Below are 17,499 nucleotides of genomic sequence, written 5' to 3'. Positions count from 1 at the left end.
TATTTGTTTTTTGGTACATTTGAACAACTTTATTTAATCCTTCGATAGCCCCATTGAGTCAGTATTTATTGTGTTTTTTGTTGTAGATGTTTTTTTTGTTCGTTCTAGTTAAGGGTTGTTTAAATTGGGTTAAAATACTACTGATTGACATTTTTTTGTTGTGTCTAAAGAGATTTGTGTTCCGAGGGGCCGAGATTCTAATTTGACAGTTTTCTGTCATTCAAGAGTACTAATAAAAGTAAAAATTAGTAATTTTTGTTTAAACAAATAATGTTAATAAAATTTGAATTAATTTTGAAAAATTTATATCTTAAATAATAGTAGTTCTTTTTTAAAAACTTTTTATTTTGTTTTTGAAAATTTATTTATATTTAAAAATTGGAAATTTATAAGCATTTTTTTTGAAATTTTTTATTTGCAAATCATATTTTAACTTCAATTTATTTAAATTCTTTAGAAACAATTTTCGTTTGTTGCAAGGGTGGAATAAATGGATTTCTTTTTATTTTTTTATCAAAGGTGATGAAAATTTCGGCGACGATACTTTGGATGAAAACGTAGGGGACGATACGGAAGATTATTCGATGATGGAAACTGGTACCGGTGGTCCTGAGGAAGAACCACAAGCCGGTACTAGTACGGACGGAGCGGGTGAAGGACAAGGTAGGTGGTTTTGTTTTAATTGTGAATATATTTCTGATAAAAATGGGACTAAGTTTATTAATTATTATTATTATTTTTTTAATATTTAGAAATTCTGTCGTTAATGAAAATGTTAATTGAATTTAGGATCAAAAGCTACTTTCTTTTGATTTCTAAAAAATATAATTTTTTGATTACGATGGGATTTTGAAAAATTTATTTAAAATGTTGATAGAATTCTTGGATATATTCAGAATTAGGGGACAATTATATATTTTGGGTTTTCTTTTCTATTTTATTCGATTTTTTGCAAAATTATGCCATTTAAATGAATTTAATGTTGATGTTGAATATTTTTTTCTTAGTCGCATTTTTGCAGAAATATTTGTATATGGAAAAACTTTGAAATATATATTTTTAATAAAATGTGAGTTTTTCCATTTCGCTTTTTGTGTTAAATTATTTTTTATTTTGTGCTATTTTAATTGTTGTTTAATATTAATGTAAATTGTTATTAATTTAACGTTTATAATAATTATTATAAACGTTTTTTATATTATCGCATTTTAACACAAAATTGAATTCAGTTTTGTGTTTTATTTTTCATGTGTTTCTTAATTTTGAATCACACTAAATATATAAAAATATGGTTAATTTACTATATTTTTTAATTTTTCTATCAATTATTTAATATTTATTAAATAATGTAACAGGAACAGTGCCAAATACAGAAAATTTTGTAAAATGTCATTTTGACATGTTACAATTATTATTTTTTCGAAAAAACACATTTTTTGTAATATTTCATTTGATTTATTACAAAAAGTTTTTACTAAATTTATATTTTGAATTTAGTTAATTCATTTTCGCCATATTTTTTAGTGAACTACTTTTTCATTTTGAAATAAAGCGAAAAAATTTTTTGAAACGCTGTTTATACTTTTAAAGGGCGTTAAATTGTTTTTTTTTTTAAATTATATCATATGTAGTTTTTTTAACAAATTTATTATTAAAATCGCGCGCGTTTTACCATTGGTGTTTATTTTTGGTTTTGTTGACTAGAAATCTGCGAAGAAATCGATTCGACATCACCTAAGCGATTTTTTGTGTCAAATCCCATAGTTATTGACGGTTTTACGTATCATCAAAATACTACGAAAAATGGTAAAACGAGGTAAGAGAAATCTTAGATTGTTCCTCGTATTTGAAATTCTTCCTTATAACAAAATGTTATTTGAAAAAATTGACTTGGCAACGCCGTGTTTTAATGTGAATTCTCTTAGAACAATTAATCATCGATCGTTAATTTTCTTATATACAGGGTGGTATACTATAAAAACCGCTATTAATTAAATAATTTCTAACTGTGGTGGAAATTGTTTATAATGTAGTGCTATAGGGGAAGTTCTGAAAATAATTTATACTTGAATGAAAAAAAAATTTGAGTGTCCTCGTATTTGAAATTCTTCCTTATAACAAACTGTTATTTAAAAGTGACTTGGCAAACCGCGTGGATTCTCTTGAAACAAATCATCGATCTTTAATTTTTTTTTATACAGGGTGGTATACTTTGAAATCCAATATTACTAATTTAAAAAGTTCGAAAAATGTGGCTAAAGATCGGCATTTTTTAAAATGTAACGTTACAGGGGAAGTTCTGGATTTACTGATTTCATTAAAAAAAAAATTAAAATATACTGGTTGGTTTGCTTTAAAAACCTATATTAAGAAATTTCAAATTGCGATTAACAACTCGGAATTTTTTTATAACGTAGCGTTACAGGGGGAATTCTGAAAGTACCAAATTGACAATAGAACATTTTTTATATACAGGGTGACGTACAGTTGAAATCACAATTATTGATAACAAGTCGAATTTTTTATAATGTGGCGCTAAGGGGAAGGTCCAAAAATATTGATTCGATTCAAGAAAAATTCTTATATACAGGGGGAATGCTTTAAAAACCACTATTGAAAAATTTCAAACTGCGTTTGACGACTTGGAATTTTTTTTAAAACGTAGCTTTACAGGGAGAATTCTGAAAGTACCAAATTCATTATAGAACATTTTTTACATACAGGGTGAAGTACAGTTGAAATTACAATTATTGATAAGTCGAATTTTTTATAATTACCGTTACAGGGGAAGGTCCAAAAATATTAATTTGATACAAAGAAAATTTATATATACAGGGTGGTATACTTTAAAAACCCCTATTAAAAAATTGCGTTTGCAAACTCGGCATTTTTTATAACGTAGCGTTACAGGGGGAATTCTAAAAGTACCAAATTCATACCAGACAATTTCATATATACAGGGTGATGTATTTTCGAAACCACAATTATCGATAAGAAGGTCCAAAATTATTAATTTGATACAAAGAAAATTCATATATACAGGGTGGTATACATCAAAAACCGGAAGTTATAAAACCAATTTCAAACAATGGTTAACTAGTAGAATTTTTTTGAAGTGGTGGTATATGTATATGTTCTGAAAGTACCATATTCACACGGAATTTTTTTTTAATTAGTTTATTTTGAATTTGTAATAAAAAGTCAAACCATATTTCAAATATTTCATTTCATATACTTCGAGTGATTTAAAATGTTGGAATGTTGGTTTACTTTGTTTTCAAATCAACAATATCAACTAACCAATCTATCGAGATATATCGTATACATACATATACATACATACACGGGAGTTAAACGAAACTTTGGTAATATATAAATTCGAATTGGGCTTTACAGATATCTCGTTTGCTCCGAATACAAACGACTTGTTTGTAAAGCTAGGGCCGTAATGCCCGCCGATGGTACTTGCGAGGGATTCGTTTTACGTAAAGAACATTGTCACGAACCTTTATTGGGGGCTTCCCAGAAAGTTGAATTTATTAAACAAATCCGACAAGCCATTCTCAGTTATCCCGATAAATCGCCTAGAAATATATACGAGGATTTAGCCGAAGTGTAAGTAGGATAAATGAAAAATTTCATTTTTGCAATTTTATTAAAAAAAAAAAAAATCGAATTTAATCAAAAATCTAGTCGAAATATAATTTTTTTTATGAAAAATTTCGTATTGAGAATTGATTGGGGGTGACAGGTATCCGGAAGCATCGATTTTATGTCCGTTTACTAAGATACATTCGTCGATGAGAAGATGGCGTCGTTCGGCTAATATGGCAACGTGGCAAACGAAACGTGATACCTGAGGAGTGGTATAATGATCGAAATGTATCCTCAAAATAATTTATTAAAAATTTTTTTATTTAGAACTTCTTTGTATTATTTCCAAACCTATTTTTATCATTTTTTTTCTGATTATACAGGATGTCTCAATTATAATATCGAGTTGTTATAACGCATTTTAAATAAAAATTTTATTTGATGGAAATTGAAAAAATGATGAAATTCAAATTAGACGACGTTGTCATTGAATATTTGTCGTTTAAAAGGTAGTCCAGGTCCGGCTTTTGGGATTCACTCGAACTTATAAATCGAAATTCCCAAGAAATTTTTTCGAAAATAAAACCGGTCAAGAAACTTTTTTGTCATTTTGTTGCTAGGTTCTTAATCGCGCGGAATTTGAAATTCATTCTCTACTCACAGTGCTCCGTTTTGTCGTTCCACTAAAACCTTTGCAATGAAATAGTGTCTGGCTGTTTTAAATCTGAAATCGTACCCCAAATACCAAAAAAAAAACGAAATAAATTGAAAAACTTCTTGAAATACCGTCCGTATTTTTTTTAATTTTTAAATGGTACGGGCTTTTGTATAAAGATAAATTTGAGCTTTATTCACCAATTACAGTGTTTCATTCACCAATTATCAATTACAGTGCTCAATTATGTTTCGATACTAAATTTTTGCAAATTAATAGCAAGGGAAGGATTTTGGGGTGATTTAACGTTTAAACTAGCTTAATAAAGGTTTAAATGGATCTTATAAATTGAAAATCCCACCCAAAACAAAAAAATATCGAAATATGATGAAATACCTCCATTAAAATATTGTAGGAGTGTTTATTATTTTCTATAGTGTTCAGAAATCTACCTAAAAGATTTGCATTCATTTCTTTTCATCTTTAAATGGTAGTTTTCTGTAAATCGCAAGTTTTGCTATTTACAGTCCTCCATTTTCCCCAAATTTCAGTTTTTGTACAAACTAGTAGTGGAGGGCTTTAGGGTTGAGTGACTTTTAAATATAGGGTTGAACGGAGCTTGAATCTCAAAGTCGTATTCTAAATAGCGTGAATTAGGAAAACTTATGGCACTACACTGTGAGAGAGTAATAAAACTCGGATTTTCCCCCGTTATATTTCGACTGTTTCTTATAATCCGACGTGAAAAAATAATTTTTGAGACATACTGTATTAATATGAGTGTAAATTGTATCTGCAATAGATATAAGGTCGATAATCGTACGATTGGAGAGTAAAAAAATTTATTTTTGTCAGATTCTATCGAGAAGATGGACAAAAAATTACCACGTAAAAAGAGAATATCTTCGAGGACGAGATTCGTCTACCAAGGATTTGTCTATCATAATAATATTGTTGCGGGGAATCCTCCCTTGCGGTACGAAATTTATGTGGATATAATTTCCCTTATCAATTGTACCAAAAATATTGCACTTTTTATCACTTTGATTTGATGGGACAAATGAAATGAAAAAACGAGACATTCTGTCAAATTATTGTGTCCTAACCTAAAATTAACTTGTCAAAACAAAACTCTAACCTCAAAGTTTTAAGTCATTTGTCAAATAAGCTGAATTGAGTTGATTTCGTAAAACAAAAGTTGGTGATGAATTATCTGATATTTCATGCAAAAAGAACCTAAAATTAACTTGCAAATAAAGGAGTCAGAAATAACTTAGATTGTAAATCTAACCTTGAAGTTTTCAGTCATCTGTCAAATAAGTTGAATTGAGTTGATTTCGTAAAACTAAAGTTGAATTATCTGATATTTCATGCAAAAAGAACATTACTATGACGTCAAGTTTCTTAGTAAACCTAACTTAAAAGTATGAAAGTGCGTTTTTTTTTTATTCTGTTGGGAATTTGTAGATAATTATAGACGTTAAATTATTGCGTCCTAACCTAAAATTAACTTGCCAATACAGAAGTCAAAAATAACCTCGATTGTAAATCTAACCTCAAAGTTTTTAGTCATCTATCAAATAAGTTGAATTGATATAATTTTGTCGAAAAAAGAGTTGGTGTTGAATTATTTGATATTTCATGTCGGAAGAACGCTATTATGTTAGGAGATTGTAGACGTTTTATCAAATTATTGCGTCCTAAACTAAAATTAACTTAACCACGTTTGTAGGCGTGTAAATATAACCTCAAAGTTTTCAGTCATCTGTCAAATAAACTGAATTAATTCCTTACAACAAAAGTTTGCTTCGAATCGGTAAGGGGGGGGGGAGTAAATATCTCAGTTTATTTGATTTGAGTAAAATTAAACGAGTTCAAAATTATTTGTTATTTCATGCAAAAAGAACGCTGTTATGACGTCAAGTTTTTTAATAAACCTTACCTAAAAGTATGAAAACTAGTTTTTCATCTGTTAGGAGATTGTAGACGTTCTATCAAATTAATGCATCCTAACGTAAAATTAACTTATCAATACAAAAGTCATAAACAACCATGATTGTAAATTTAACCTCATAGTTTTCAGTCATCTGTAAAGTTTGTTAATAAATCTAACCTCAAAGTTTTTAATTGTATGTCAAGTTTATTAGTAAATCTAACCTGAAAGATTTTAGTCATCTCTCAAGTTTGTTAGTAAATCTAACCTCAAAGTTTTCAGGCATCTGTCAATTTTATTAGTAAACCTAACCTAAAAGTATGTTGGTACGTCTTTTATCTGTTAGGAGGTTATGTTACTTTTTTTTTGTCGTTGATATACTCTTCGATCTTCCCTTATATTAGAGCAGAAGTTCCCAAACTTTCACCACTCTAGGAAACAGAGGTTTTGTTGCCTACTGAATAATTTTTTTAAAAAAACGTTCTCATTGAAATTAGTCAAAATATAAATATTTGCGATGTCGTTAATATACGAAAATCAGTGTAGATTTCGTAGTTATCTTTGATTTTTGAATGGCATTCGACTTGGTACAATTGAATATCCACATAAAAAAAGGAAATAAATGAAAACGTAATGGGAGGTTTAGTTATTTAGGGTGTGCGGAGCATAAAAAATCGGGTTGTCGTGGTAGAGCTACTATCCCGGTAGACGGTTGGATCAACGAGCTGAAAATTACGAAACCTCATAATCATCCACCAGATTTGAATGCGGAAGAAAAAGAAGATTTTTTGAAGGAGTTGAAGTGCGCCATTCGATCTGATTCAATGGCGAATTCTACTATGAAAAAAGTTTACGAAATTGTAGCTTCAGCGTAAGTATCTAAAGGTTAATGATGAAAAAATTTTTTTTATCAATTCTATGAACGCTTTTTAGTGAAATTTGGGTTTAAATTAAAACATTTTCAATGTTTGTGACCGAAACAATAATTCAAACGAAATACAGGTTCGGCGAAACAGTCAAGCTGCCCAAGAGTTTCGAATTCTTCGTCAGTTGCAGTTCGGAGGTTGGGAAATGTGCGTGGTCCTCTCGCAAAACGCAATCTTGACATACAAGATTATCTCAATCTCTTCAAACCAGTTTCATCGCTTATTGGAGCTAATACAAGATGATCTTTATGTCTACGATCATTTTATCGCTTATTGGAGCTCATACAAGATTATCTTTATATGTACGATCATTTTATCGCTTATTAGAGCTCATACAAGATGATCTTTATGTCTACGATCATTTTATCGCTTATTGGAGCTCATACAAGATTATCTTTATGTGTACGATCATTTTATCGCTTATTAGAGCTCATACAAGATGATCTTTATGTCTACGGTCAGTTTAAGCGCTTATTGGAGCTCATTCAAGATGATCTTTATGTGTACGATCATTTTATCGCTTATTAGAGCTCATACAAGATGATCTTTATGTCTACGGTCAGTTTAAGCGCTTATTGGAGCTCTTTCAAGATGATCTTTATGTCTACGGTCATTTTATCGCTTATTGGAGCTCATACAAGATGATCTTTATGTGTACGATCATTTTATCGTTTATTGAAGCTCATACAAGAGCCCTGCTCTTTTTTTCTTTTCGAAACTCAAAATTCCGCATAGAGGAATGCGCCGTGGATTCATCAAAAGGTGGTACTGAAGGCCATTCCAAGCGACGGTTGCAACAAGTGTATGGAAAATTGAACCAAGTATACATGTATTGACTGTTTTGAGGTTATGAAAATGTTGACATTGATTACGTCATCTATAAATTTACAACAGCAGATTCATGGCCATTATCAAAAATGAGATCACAGCCTATGTTGCCAAATTGTATAAATGGTACGAAATTTCAGTAAAAAAATTTTTTAAAAAATCTAATATAATATTCATAATATTTTTAAACATTTAAAGGTTAATTTAGGAATTTACGTAAACAAACAATCCGTGAAATGAAAAAAAAGCATGAATTGATGTAATTATGGAACCGATTTTGAAATTAAATTATCGCGATCGCCTCTGCAGGATTGAAATTGTCACGATAGGGTTGTTTTTAACTATCAAAATGTAGTTGACAGCTTCGGAAACTTCCCTGTACTGACGAGATTCACAATATGAGACAGCAGTCTTCAGGTTGATTGTAGCCAAACAATCTACAATTTAGTTGACATTGCAACGATGCCAAGTGTATCTTATTCGTACTTTATTGTAATAGAAAGAAAGTGCGAGAGTATGATGAAAAAATAGATTTTTCTTAATTCCAGTTTTCCCAAAGCAGCTGCGGACGTTCCTTTTAAGTCTATCAGTTCTTCTTTACATCGATGGAGAAGGAATCCTTTAATGTAAATTTTTTGTCAATAAATTCATATATAAATAATAATTTTTGTTGAACGCATCGAGTCTCGTCGAAAATTATTTTTTCCCTACGAACCTTCATACCCTAATGGGGCGTAGTTCAATATATTTTGATTAAAACTTTTTCTTTTGGTCTGTAACATTGGAAAGAAAGATCCGAATCGGGAGGCGAGAAGAAATTCAAAACAATATACAAGGTGTCTCAAAAGACAATTGATCTTTGTTGCAAGTAGCTATTCGAAGATACATTTTATGGATGTATCTCCTATAATACGATTAAAGTTCAGTGAAATTAATATGAGATTTTAGCGAGGAGTGCGGTTGAAGCTGCGGCGGAGGTTTCGTTGTGTTTTTGAATCCCTCTCTGTGATCGGCGTCAGTTCTAAGTTCGTGCATTTGAATCGAACTCTTACTAGTTTTTTCAGAAAAGTTTGTTTTTAAATGAGAGAATCAAAAAACCAGAAACGACGCGGAAAAAATTGAGTGAGGTTATGATTTATACGGAAGCGTACGAAGCGGCAACAGTAAATTGAATAGTGAATCTTTTCATTTAAAGGCGACTGTCAAAAATTGTTTTCACTTCAGGTTTTGAAGGTCCATGGCCTGCCTCTTCTTCTAATTCTCCCTCCCTCCATTTTTGTTTGTTCTTTTGATAATTTATTTCTGCTCCATGACTCATTTTTTATTTTCCCATCCCACAGTATTTTTCGGAGTATTTTCCTTTCCTATATTTTTACTTTTTCAGCACTCTTCCTGGTTAGCTTCTCTGACTCATATCAAGTCGGCCTGATCAATGTTTTGTACAATTTTATCTTCAAGAACCCCATTCAATCTACCACCCTTTGCAATCCGATTTTCTACCCCTTCAGTCTCATCATCCGTAATTATAATCAACCATTTAGATAGTCAAAGGACTTAATTTTTTCAAAATATGCTTCGTTTTTTGTTTTCAAACTGATTCTTCTCTTGACGTTGTATTTTCATATATTTAGTTTTTCGAAATTCACCCGAAATTCACCCTTTTCCAATCCACTTTTTCTAATTGTCCTCGGGATTCCGCTAGTAACACAAATCATATCCATCTGGTGATGGATCAAACCTTGAGCCTTCCTTTATGATTACCCCTAATGTGAGGTTAGAAAGTAAAGCTTCAGCCCTCTTTCTTCTTCTGATACTCAATGTTACCAACGTGGAAAATACTTTGAACGTACCGAATCGGAATTCGAAGGAAACCCCTTATCAATCATCTTCTTTAGATAGCCAACTCGAGTTTTCGTTTCAGCGCCATCTCTTTGTTAATTAGCAGTACTAAACGTACATGGAAACAACAGTTTCCTTTCTGATTTTTTTTAGAAAAGTGTCAGATTTGAGTTAAATGAAGCATAGTTTACTAAAAATGAAAAAAAATGGGTTGAGAACGTCGATTTTGGGTTTCGAGTTCAGTGTTCAATGTGTTGTTAATATACGGAATGTAAGATTTCGAGTTAAAATGTTAAATAGGAAAAGATTTAATGGAAATAAACGTTTAAAAAAATTGATATTTTTCAATCCCCGTTTTTTATTTAATTTGATTGTTAAGATTTATTAAATTCCAAATCTAATAGGGGTTTTATTTTAGGGGTGATATTTAGTAAAAAATGCTTGATTATTGACGGATTCTCTTATATCCGTGGACATAAAACCGAAAGCAATATGTAAGTAATTTTTTTTTTGGAAAAAGTGCCGTTATTAGAAAAGTTTTCGAATATTATATATAAAAAATCGAGAAAATCATCGATAAGATATTGAATATTTCCCTTCTGACTCATTTATAATAAAAAATTAGTAGAATTATTTTTTTTCAATTAATTTTTGTGCACGGTAGCGATTTAGGGCATAAAACAATTTTGAAAACTAGATTTGCGAAAACTGAAACAATTCGTACACAAACTTCATAAAAACAGTTTTCTGAGTGGGATTGTGGCAATTGTTTCAATTAATTTTTGTGCACAGTAGCGATATTTACGGCCTAAAGTTTGTCAAAAATACTGTTTAATCGAGAAATATTTGGTTTTCTATCAATTTTGAAAAATAGATTTGCAAAAACTGAAACAATTCGTACACGAACTTCATATAAACAGTTTTCGTTGTGGGATTTTGGCAAAATTAAACACTAAGTGTACTAACTTTAATATATTTTCGTTCGATTACTTCTGTATTCATCGTCTGGGTAAAATTGCGACTTTATTTCTTTGAAATATTGATAAACAATCGATGAAAATATCAACACGACGCTGTTTTTGTTCCATTTTGAGCACCCAGCTTTCTCATGTTCAAATTTTCAGTAATACGCACTTTTTGAAATGTCTATTAAGTCGCACTTTCAGTTGTTGCTGGGACTAAACTACAGTCATGAACAACGAATGATTAATGGAATTGGGTAAAACTTTTGACTGCCAGTGTTGTATCTATTCGAAAACTTTTCTGTCAAGGAAAGTCATTATTTTCCAAAGTATCGATAAAATTTTTTAGATACGTCACTTGCGCTCATAGCAACATCAACAATTGTCGTGCTAAAGGGTACGTCCCCTTAGGAAGCGACAAAAGGGATCTGGTTCTTACCATCCCTCATTCACACGATGCGGATTCGCTTATAGGAAAAAAAGCGGAAATCTGGAATATTTTAAAGCAATTTGCTTTGACTTTACCTGGAGGAAATAAACAAGTTTATAACAGCGTCGTATCGATGTGAGTGGTTTTTAACCAATCTATTAATAAATCGAAATCTCTAATGTCTAAAATTATTCCTTGGTTAGTTTTAATGATTCCCAATACGTTGTTTGGTTTACAACTTTTCTTTGCCACACACTCGTAAATCGTTGTATTCCTAAATCGAAGACTTCTCATGTTAATCCTTTGAGGAAGCTTCTAATCTCTTCTTGGACTTCATTGTTGGGTCCATTTAGGGTCCAGCGTTGCCGTCTATTCCCTCAGTCTGTCGTACTCTCTGCTGATTCTGGTTGACTCGCTGGAATTTGGTCAATATTTCACAATATCTGTTTGAGTTTATGGTACTCCCAACTTGCATGGTATCCATGAGGAATACCATCTTCCGATACACCTAACCTTTGCTGGCGACGAACCGGAACGAGATTTTTTTGGTTCGGAGGTCTAAAAACGTTTCTGTGAAGGTTTTCTCAGGGGAAGTTTAAGAAATGCGTTCAGCAAGTTTGCTGATAGTCTGTTGATCTTCTGGATGATCGCGTACGAAACTGGGATGGAAAATTTCAGTGCGACCTTCAGCAGAAAGCTTGGGAATGGAAAATTGTGTGTCAGTTTCTAGCTTGTTACAAGATAGACCAGGAGATGGTGACAGAAAATGGTCTCCCATTTTCTCCTGCATGCCTTTTTAAGAATTGATAACTAACCCCAAAAATATGAAAGATAGAGGGGTTACGAGCACTTGCACGTCATAAAGAAAATGGCTTCTCTTTGTCTAACGAATTTTAGTATTATTCCGTGACATTATATTGCATGCCTTTGTACTAAAACGTAGTTGGAACAAATTTAAGCTTATAATCATTGATGGCATGCAATTCGCAACAGCCGACGGGGCTCAAAGGGTTACGTAGAAATGAAAAAAAAAGACCACATTTACGTGTTTACAATTTGCATGCCGTTGTAAAAAATTAGTTTTTTTTATCTCAAAAATACTCTACGAATATAGGCATGCACCCTTCGTATGAGCAAGAGTGAGAAATATTAGGAAAATGTTATGAAAATTCAATACGACTTTTCCGTGATTTCAAACTACTAATAAAGATAAATATTAATTTTATGACCAAATAATTCTGAAATATAAATGGCGTGCATGTTGCACATGATCATTATATTATAAATAATAACAAAAGTTGCAAAAAATTTAATAAACACTTCCGTGTTTTTTATTTGCATGCCGTTTTGTATTTCATAAAAATATATTATTTTAAGCATATATCGAAAATGGCATGCGTATTATAACACCATCGTATTTTTAATGAGTGAGTGAGTGCGTGCATGTGCCAGTCAAGCAATTTTTACTCGAGAAATTAATTTTTTAATTGAAGCGAGTTTTAAATCTAAAACTTAATTGTCAAATGTAGAATTTAAAGAGTTCTTTTCAATAATTTAAATAGCAGTTTCTTTTATATACTCTAAAAGAGTCCTATTTTTTGAAATTTATTTTAATCAATTTTTTTAGTCTTGTAGAATAATTATCACAGTATTATTATACAATAAATCTTAAACATTATAAATAAATTCTTTTTAAATGCTTAAATTACTTCTGCTGTATAAAAAATAATAATAGTTCATTATTAATGTTTAACTTAAGTTCGAAAACGCATTTTACGCACGCACACTATATCAAAAAGTAATTTTTTTTTATAAACTAACACAATATCTTTTATTCTTATTATTATTTTAATTCTTTAGAGACTACTTCTCAAATATGTCTGACAATGATGAGGGTGAAGAAACCGTTAAAAAAAAAGATGTTTTTTGGGTTGTGCTATTACATCTCCAATTATTTATTTTACTGCCGATACCTTAGCATCTTCTATAGCGATTTTAGAGCAGAGAAAAAAGCCCAATTTAAACAAACCTTCGGGAAGCAAAGTGCAAGTTTTTGGTTGATTTGTTATAATTTTCGAAATGTGAATATTATAAAATAATAAAAATTGCATACATAAAAATGTACCGTTTTCACGGTTTCCCCCCATTCCATATTTTTTATTCATCATTACATTTTTCAATGAATTGATTGTGTGTTTCATTCATTCACAGTCCTTTACCGAATGTTGCTATTAATATTTCTGCTGAGGATGTTGATGCAGTAAATGTGGATGACGTTGCGCATGAAAGTAATGTAAAAAAATCTATTAGAGGAAATAAGGGCTCTTCGACAAATCTTGCTTGTATTCTTTGCAATAAATATAACAATAAAAGAGTTAAAGGACGTAGTGAGGCGTTAAGTGGGATAAATGGGATTCAGTCGTTACAGAAGCTGTAAATAGTAATAATTTTGAAAGAGTAGCAACTATCACGAACTACATCTATAATGAAATTAAAATACCGTACCATAAATCGTGTCTTTTGGATTATCTATACCTCATTGCCAAAAAAGTACCTAATCCACCTGGTATTTGGCTAGAGAGTTGAAAACAATAGAATTTAGCGCTCGCGCGTCGCGCTAGGGAACCTGAGGTGTTTCTCCCCATTGATAAAATTGTTCAAATTGATAATTAAAAATCAAATGTTTATTTAATTTTGATAGATCCAGAAGAAACAGATACGGATAATAAATTAGTAAGAACACCTAATTTTGAAGATGTCGAGAATGAAACTGATGACGATGACAGTGATTGTGAATCCGACATTGGAGAAACTACGGAAGATGAATCAGTGTGTAATGATTCTGAAAGTATACAGTGTACTGTATAAAGTGTACAGTTTTGCAAGTAAAAAGTTTTTGGAAGAAAGCCACGTACCAATGTATTGGCAGCGGTTTTTTTGTTTATTTAAATAATTTTTTATCAATAAACATGCATGCCATTTGTTATTGAAGTTTAAAATAATATTTACAGACAATGTACAAAAAGGCATGCAAAAAAAACAGGGAATTGTACCTTATTTTTAAATTTGTTAAAAAACTTTTTTTAATTTTATTTTTGCACAAGTTTTTTATGCCAGGCTTATGTAATACGCATGCCATTTTTTTATCAATTAAAATAATGTTTTTTAATGAAATATTGAATGGCATGCAAAATAAAGTGACGGAAATTGCAACAGCGTTTTTTGCAATTTTCGTCATGCATGCCACTACTTTACAACTTCCTGTTGTGCATGCCAAATTTGCTAACGTCAAAAAATTATAAAAATTAAGTATTGTTCAAATGGCATGCAGTTTGAAATCACGAAAAAGTCGTATTGAATTTTCACAACATTTTACTAATATTTCCCACCCTTGGTCATACGAGGGGTGCATGCCAATTTTCGTAGAGTTTTTTGAGATGAAAAAAAAATTTTCTTACAACGGCATGCAATTTGTAAACACGGAAATGTGCTCTTTTTTTTTTCATTTCTACGTAACCCCTTGAGCCCCGTCGGCTGTTGCGAATTGCATGCCATCAATGATTATAAGCTTAAATTTGTTCCAACTACGTTTTATTACAAAGGCATGCAATGTAATGTCACGGAATAATACTAAAATTCGTTATACAAAGAGAAGCCATTTTCTTTATAACGTGCAAGAGCGCAAGGGCTCGTAACCCCTCTATCTTTCATATTTTAGGGTTAGTTATCAATTCTTAAAAAGGCATGCAGGAGAAAATGGGAGACCATTTTCTGTCATCATCTCCTGGTCTATCTTGTAACAAGCTAGAAATTGACATACAATTTACCATTCCCAAGCTTTCTGCTGAAGGTCGCACCGAAATTTTCCATTTTGTCATGGAAATCATGAAACTGGAATGGAAAATTTCAGTGCAACCTTCAGCAGAAAGCTTGGGAATGGAAAATTGTGAGTCAATTTCTAGCTTGTTACAAGAGGGTGTTTTGGAGACCTCGTTTTGTCAAAGATATTTGCGAGTTCAACGTTCAAAGTTTCTGTAAAGGTTTTTTCCGTTTTGTCATGGGAATTATGAAACTGGAAAGTAAAATTTCGGTGCGACCTCCAGCAGAAAGCTTGGGAATGGAGGATGGTAAGTCAATTTCTAGTATGTTACAAGAGGGTATCTAGGAGTCATTTCTTTTTTATGAGGAGTGTTTTGAACTGAAGACGTGTTCCCGATGTCCAAATACCTCTTTCCATGGGGTTTATTGAATTTTTCCTCGTACAAATTTTTTGTATTTCGATTTATTTTCCTCATTCGAATAATTTCAATGAATGAATTGTTTTAAAATTTTTTTGATAAACTTGAATGTAAATTTTGCGATTTTTCAGATACCCGGAAACTGAGGATTTGTTTCCTTTTGAAAAAGTCGAAAATTTTATAAAAAAGTTTAGAAAACGTTTCAGAGAATTGTCGTAGAATCTAAATCATATTTATTTATAAAATTATATGAATAATCTCGTTTTTTTTTAAATATTCAAATTATTTTTAATTTTTTAATGATCCACTGCGTATTTAAAAAAAACGGTTTAATGGGGTTTTTCCCATAGGAAAAAAAGCCGAACTGAATTTATTACCACCTTATAGACCAGATCTGATTTTTTTTATTTCTATGAAAAAAAACGAAGTTATTTTCTTAAAAATTTTTGTTTTTTAATATTTTATTCAATAAAATGATGACAAGCGATTTTAGAATTTTTTTTCACCCAAAAATACTAGATAGAAAGTGTAAATTCAAAATTCTATTTCATAGTACAAGGAAAACGAATGAGAATTTTTATGTTAATAACGTACGACCCCCGTATATATTAAAATAAAATTAATTACAGTACATTTTCCATTTAAAAAAATCAGAATACTATAACCACAACGGAAAAAAGTTTACGAATTTTTTCAACACCTCACGCCTTTTTTTCTAAATTTAACTACGAGGGTTGCCCGAAAAATTTCACCCATGCTGCAAATCGTATAAGTGGAGATTTTTTCCGAAAATGGATTATAGAGCTGTGAGTAAATGAAACAGGATATAGACCTGTGTTTTCCCATGACTCACAGGGAAATTCCAATGCAAAGTTTAATTTCGATGCCTGATTGGATGAAAAAAAAAGAAATTTCTTTTTCATGTTTCAAGTTTGAAGACCACATGTTGTTTAGTATTCATTTGGCAGCCATTAATAGTGAACGTTGTCAGTGAATTACCAACCGAGATAAATATTGCAGGCCAAATCACCTGCGAAGACCAGCATCGCAAAAATCCAGAAATATAGTCAATAGGAACATTTTAGGCGAAGGATTATTTTCAAAGATTTTCTAATGATGATCAGTTTAACGATCTTGGTTCTCATCAGAACAATAGTAATAATAATATACATTTTATTAAAAATTATTTTGTTATACCAGGTACTTTCAGAACCATCCTCGTAATCTGTACCAAACAGTTTCTTGAAAATGTTTTCGGGCGACTGGACGAACCGTTTCGGGTTTCAGATGAAAATTTCTTTGTGCGCCGGTCAATTTATAATCGATTCTGAATTGGTTTGGAACCAGTTTAGGATCGCTGTAAAGCGCATGCTTGAATCAACTTATTCAGAATGTGGTTTGCTTGATTAATAGAATAAACAATTCATTCAATTTCCTGTAATTATTTTCCCATTACCCTAAAATTACGAATTAGATTTATTGAATTTTGAATTCAAGGTCGCTTAATCGCCGATTCTATTAACAATATTCCGTTCTAGATATAAATACTAAAGATCTGTTGCAAAAAATTCGAAGAAAACCGAATATGCCACGTTATATAGTCGACGGATTCGTTTTCCACGTGAATATAACTAAAGGAAAACCGCCGATGATGTGAGTATGAATCGAGAGATGGAAATGATCGAAATAATCGATTCGATTCTTTCAGTTATCTACGATGTCTCGAATACAAACGATTGGGCTGTCACGCAAGGGCCGTCATACCTTACGACGGTTCCATACATGATATAAAAGTAAACAGACCCCACAATCATCCCCCTGATCATGACGCCGAAGAAAAAATCGTATTTTTGAGGGAATTGAAAGAAGTTTTGTTGAAGAATCCGAATGTACCCAGCCGTACCGTTTACGCTACTCTATCCGAAATGTGAGAAAATACTTTTGAAAAAAGTCGTTTCATTTCCGTTTTCCTTTTCACGCCATACTTTCAGTTGTCCGCTTTAGTCTCTAAGGCGTTATGATAGTTTCGGTCAGTTTTATCCCACATTTGTTTTTGTACATTTGCACACGTTATTCATACACTTAACTATTCAC

The 17,499-nt window shown here is 31.3% G+C and overlaps 1 protein-coding gene across 50 annotated transcripts in view; it reads left to right on the top strand.

The window, feature by feature from the left end:
• Window positions 1–17,499, top strand: part of LOC130900910 (modifier of mdg4-like) — a 70,962-nt gene that overhangs the window by 5,180 nt on the left and 48,283 nt on the right. For 43 of the 50 annotated variants that reach the window (XM_057811878.1, XM_057811904.1, XM_057811870.1 and 40 more), the window contains one exon: window positions 520–663. In XM_057811878.1, coding sequence (XP_057667861.1) covers window positions 520–663 — 144 coding nt within the window. Of the gene's footprint in view, window positions 1–519; window positions 664–1,704; window positions 1,817–3,396; window positions 3,616–3,751; window positions 3,924–5,104; window positions 5,226–6,828; window positions 7,054–8,484; window positions 8,616–10,193; window positions 10,270–11,086; window positions 11,303–13,027; window positions 13,347–15,536; window positions 17,059–17,113; window positions 17,333–17,499 lie in introns of those variants that run through there. The other 7 variants (XM_057811860.1, XM_057811857.1, XM_057811861.1 and 4 more) reach the window with 7 other exon arrangements.

Source organism: Diorhabda carinulata, chromosome X, assembly GCF_026250575.1.
Source record: "Diorhabda carinulata isolate Delta chromosome X, icDioCari1.1, whole genome shotgun sequence".
NCBI lineage: Eukaryota > Metazoa > Arthropoda > Insecta > Coleoptera > Chrysomelidae > Diorhabda > Diorhabda carinulata.
The sequence above is the reverse complement of the archived record's forward strand: the minus strand, read 5'-3'. Positions and strand labels throughout refer to the sequence as shown.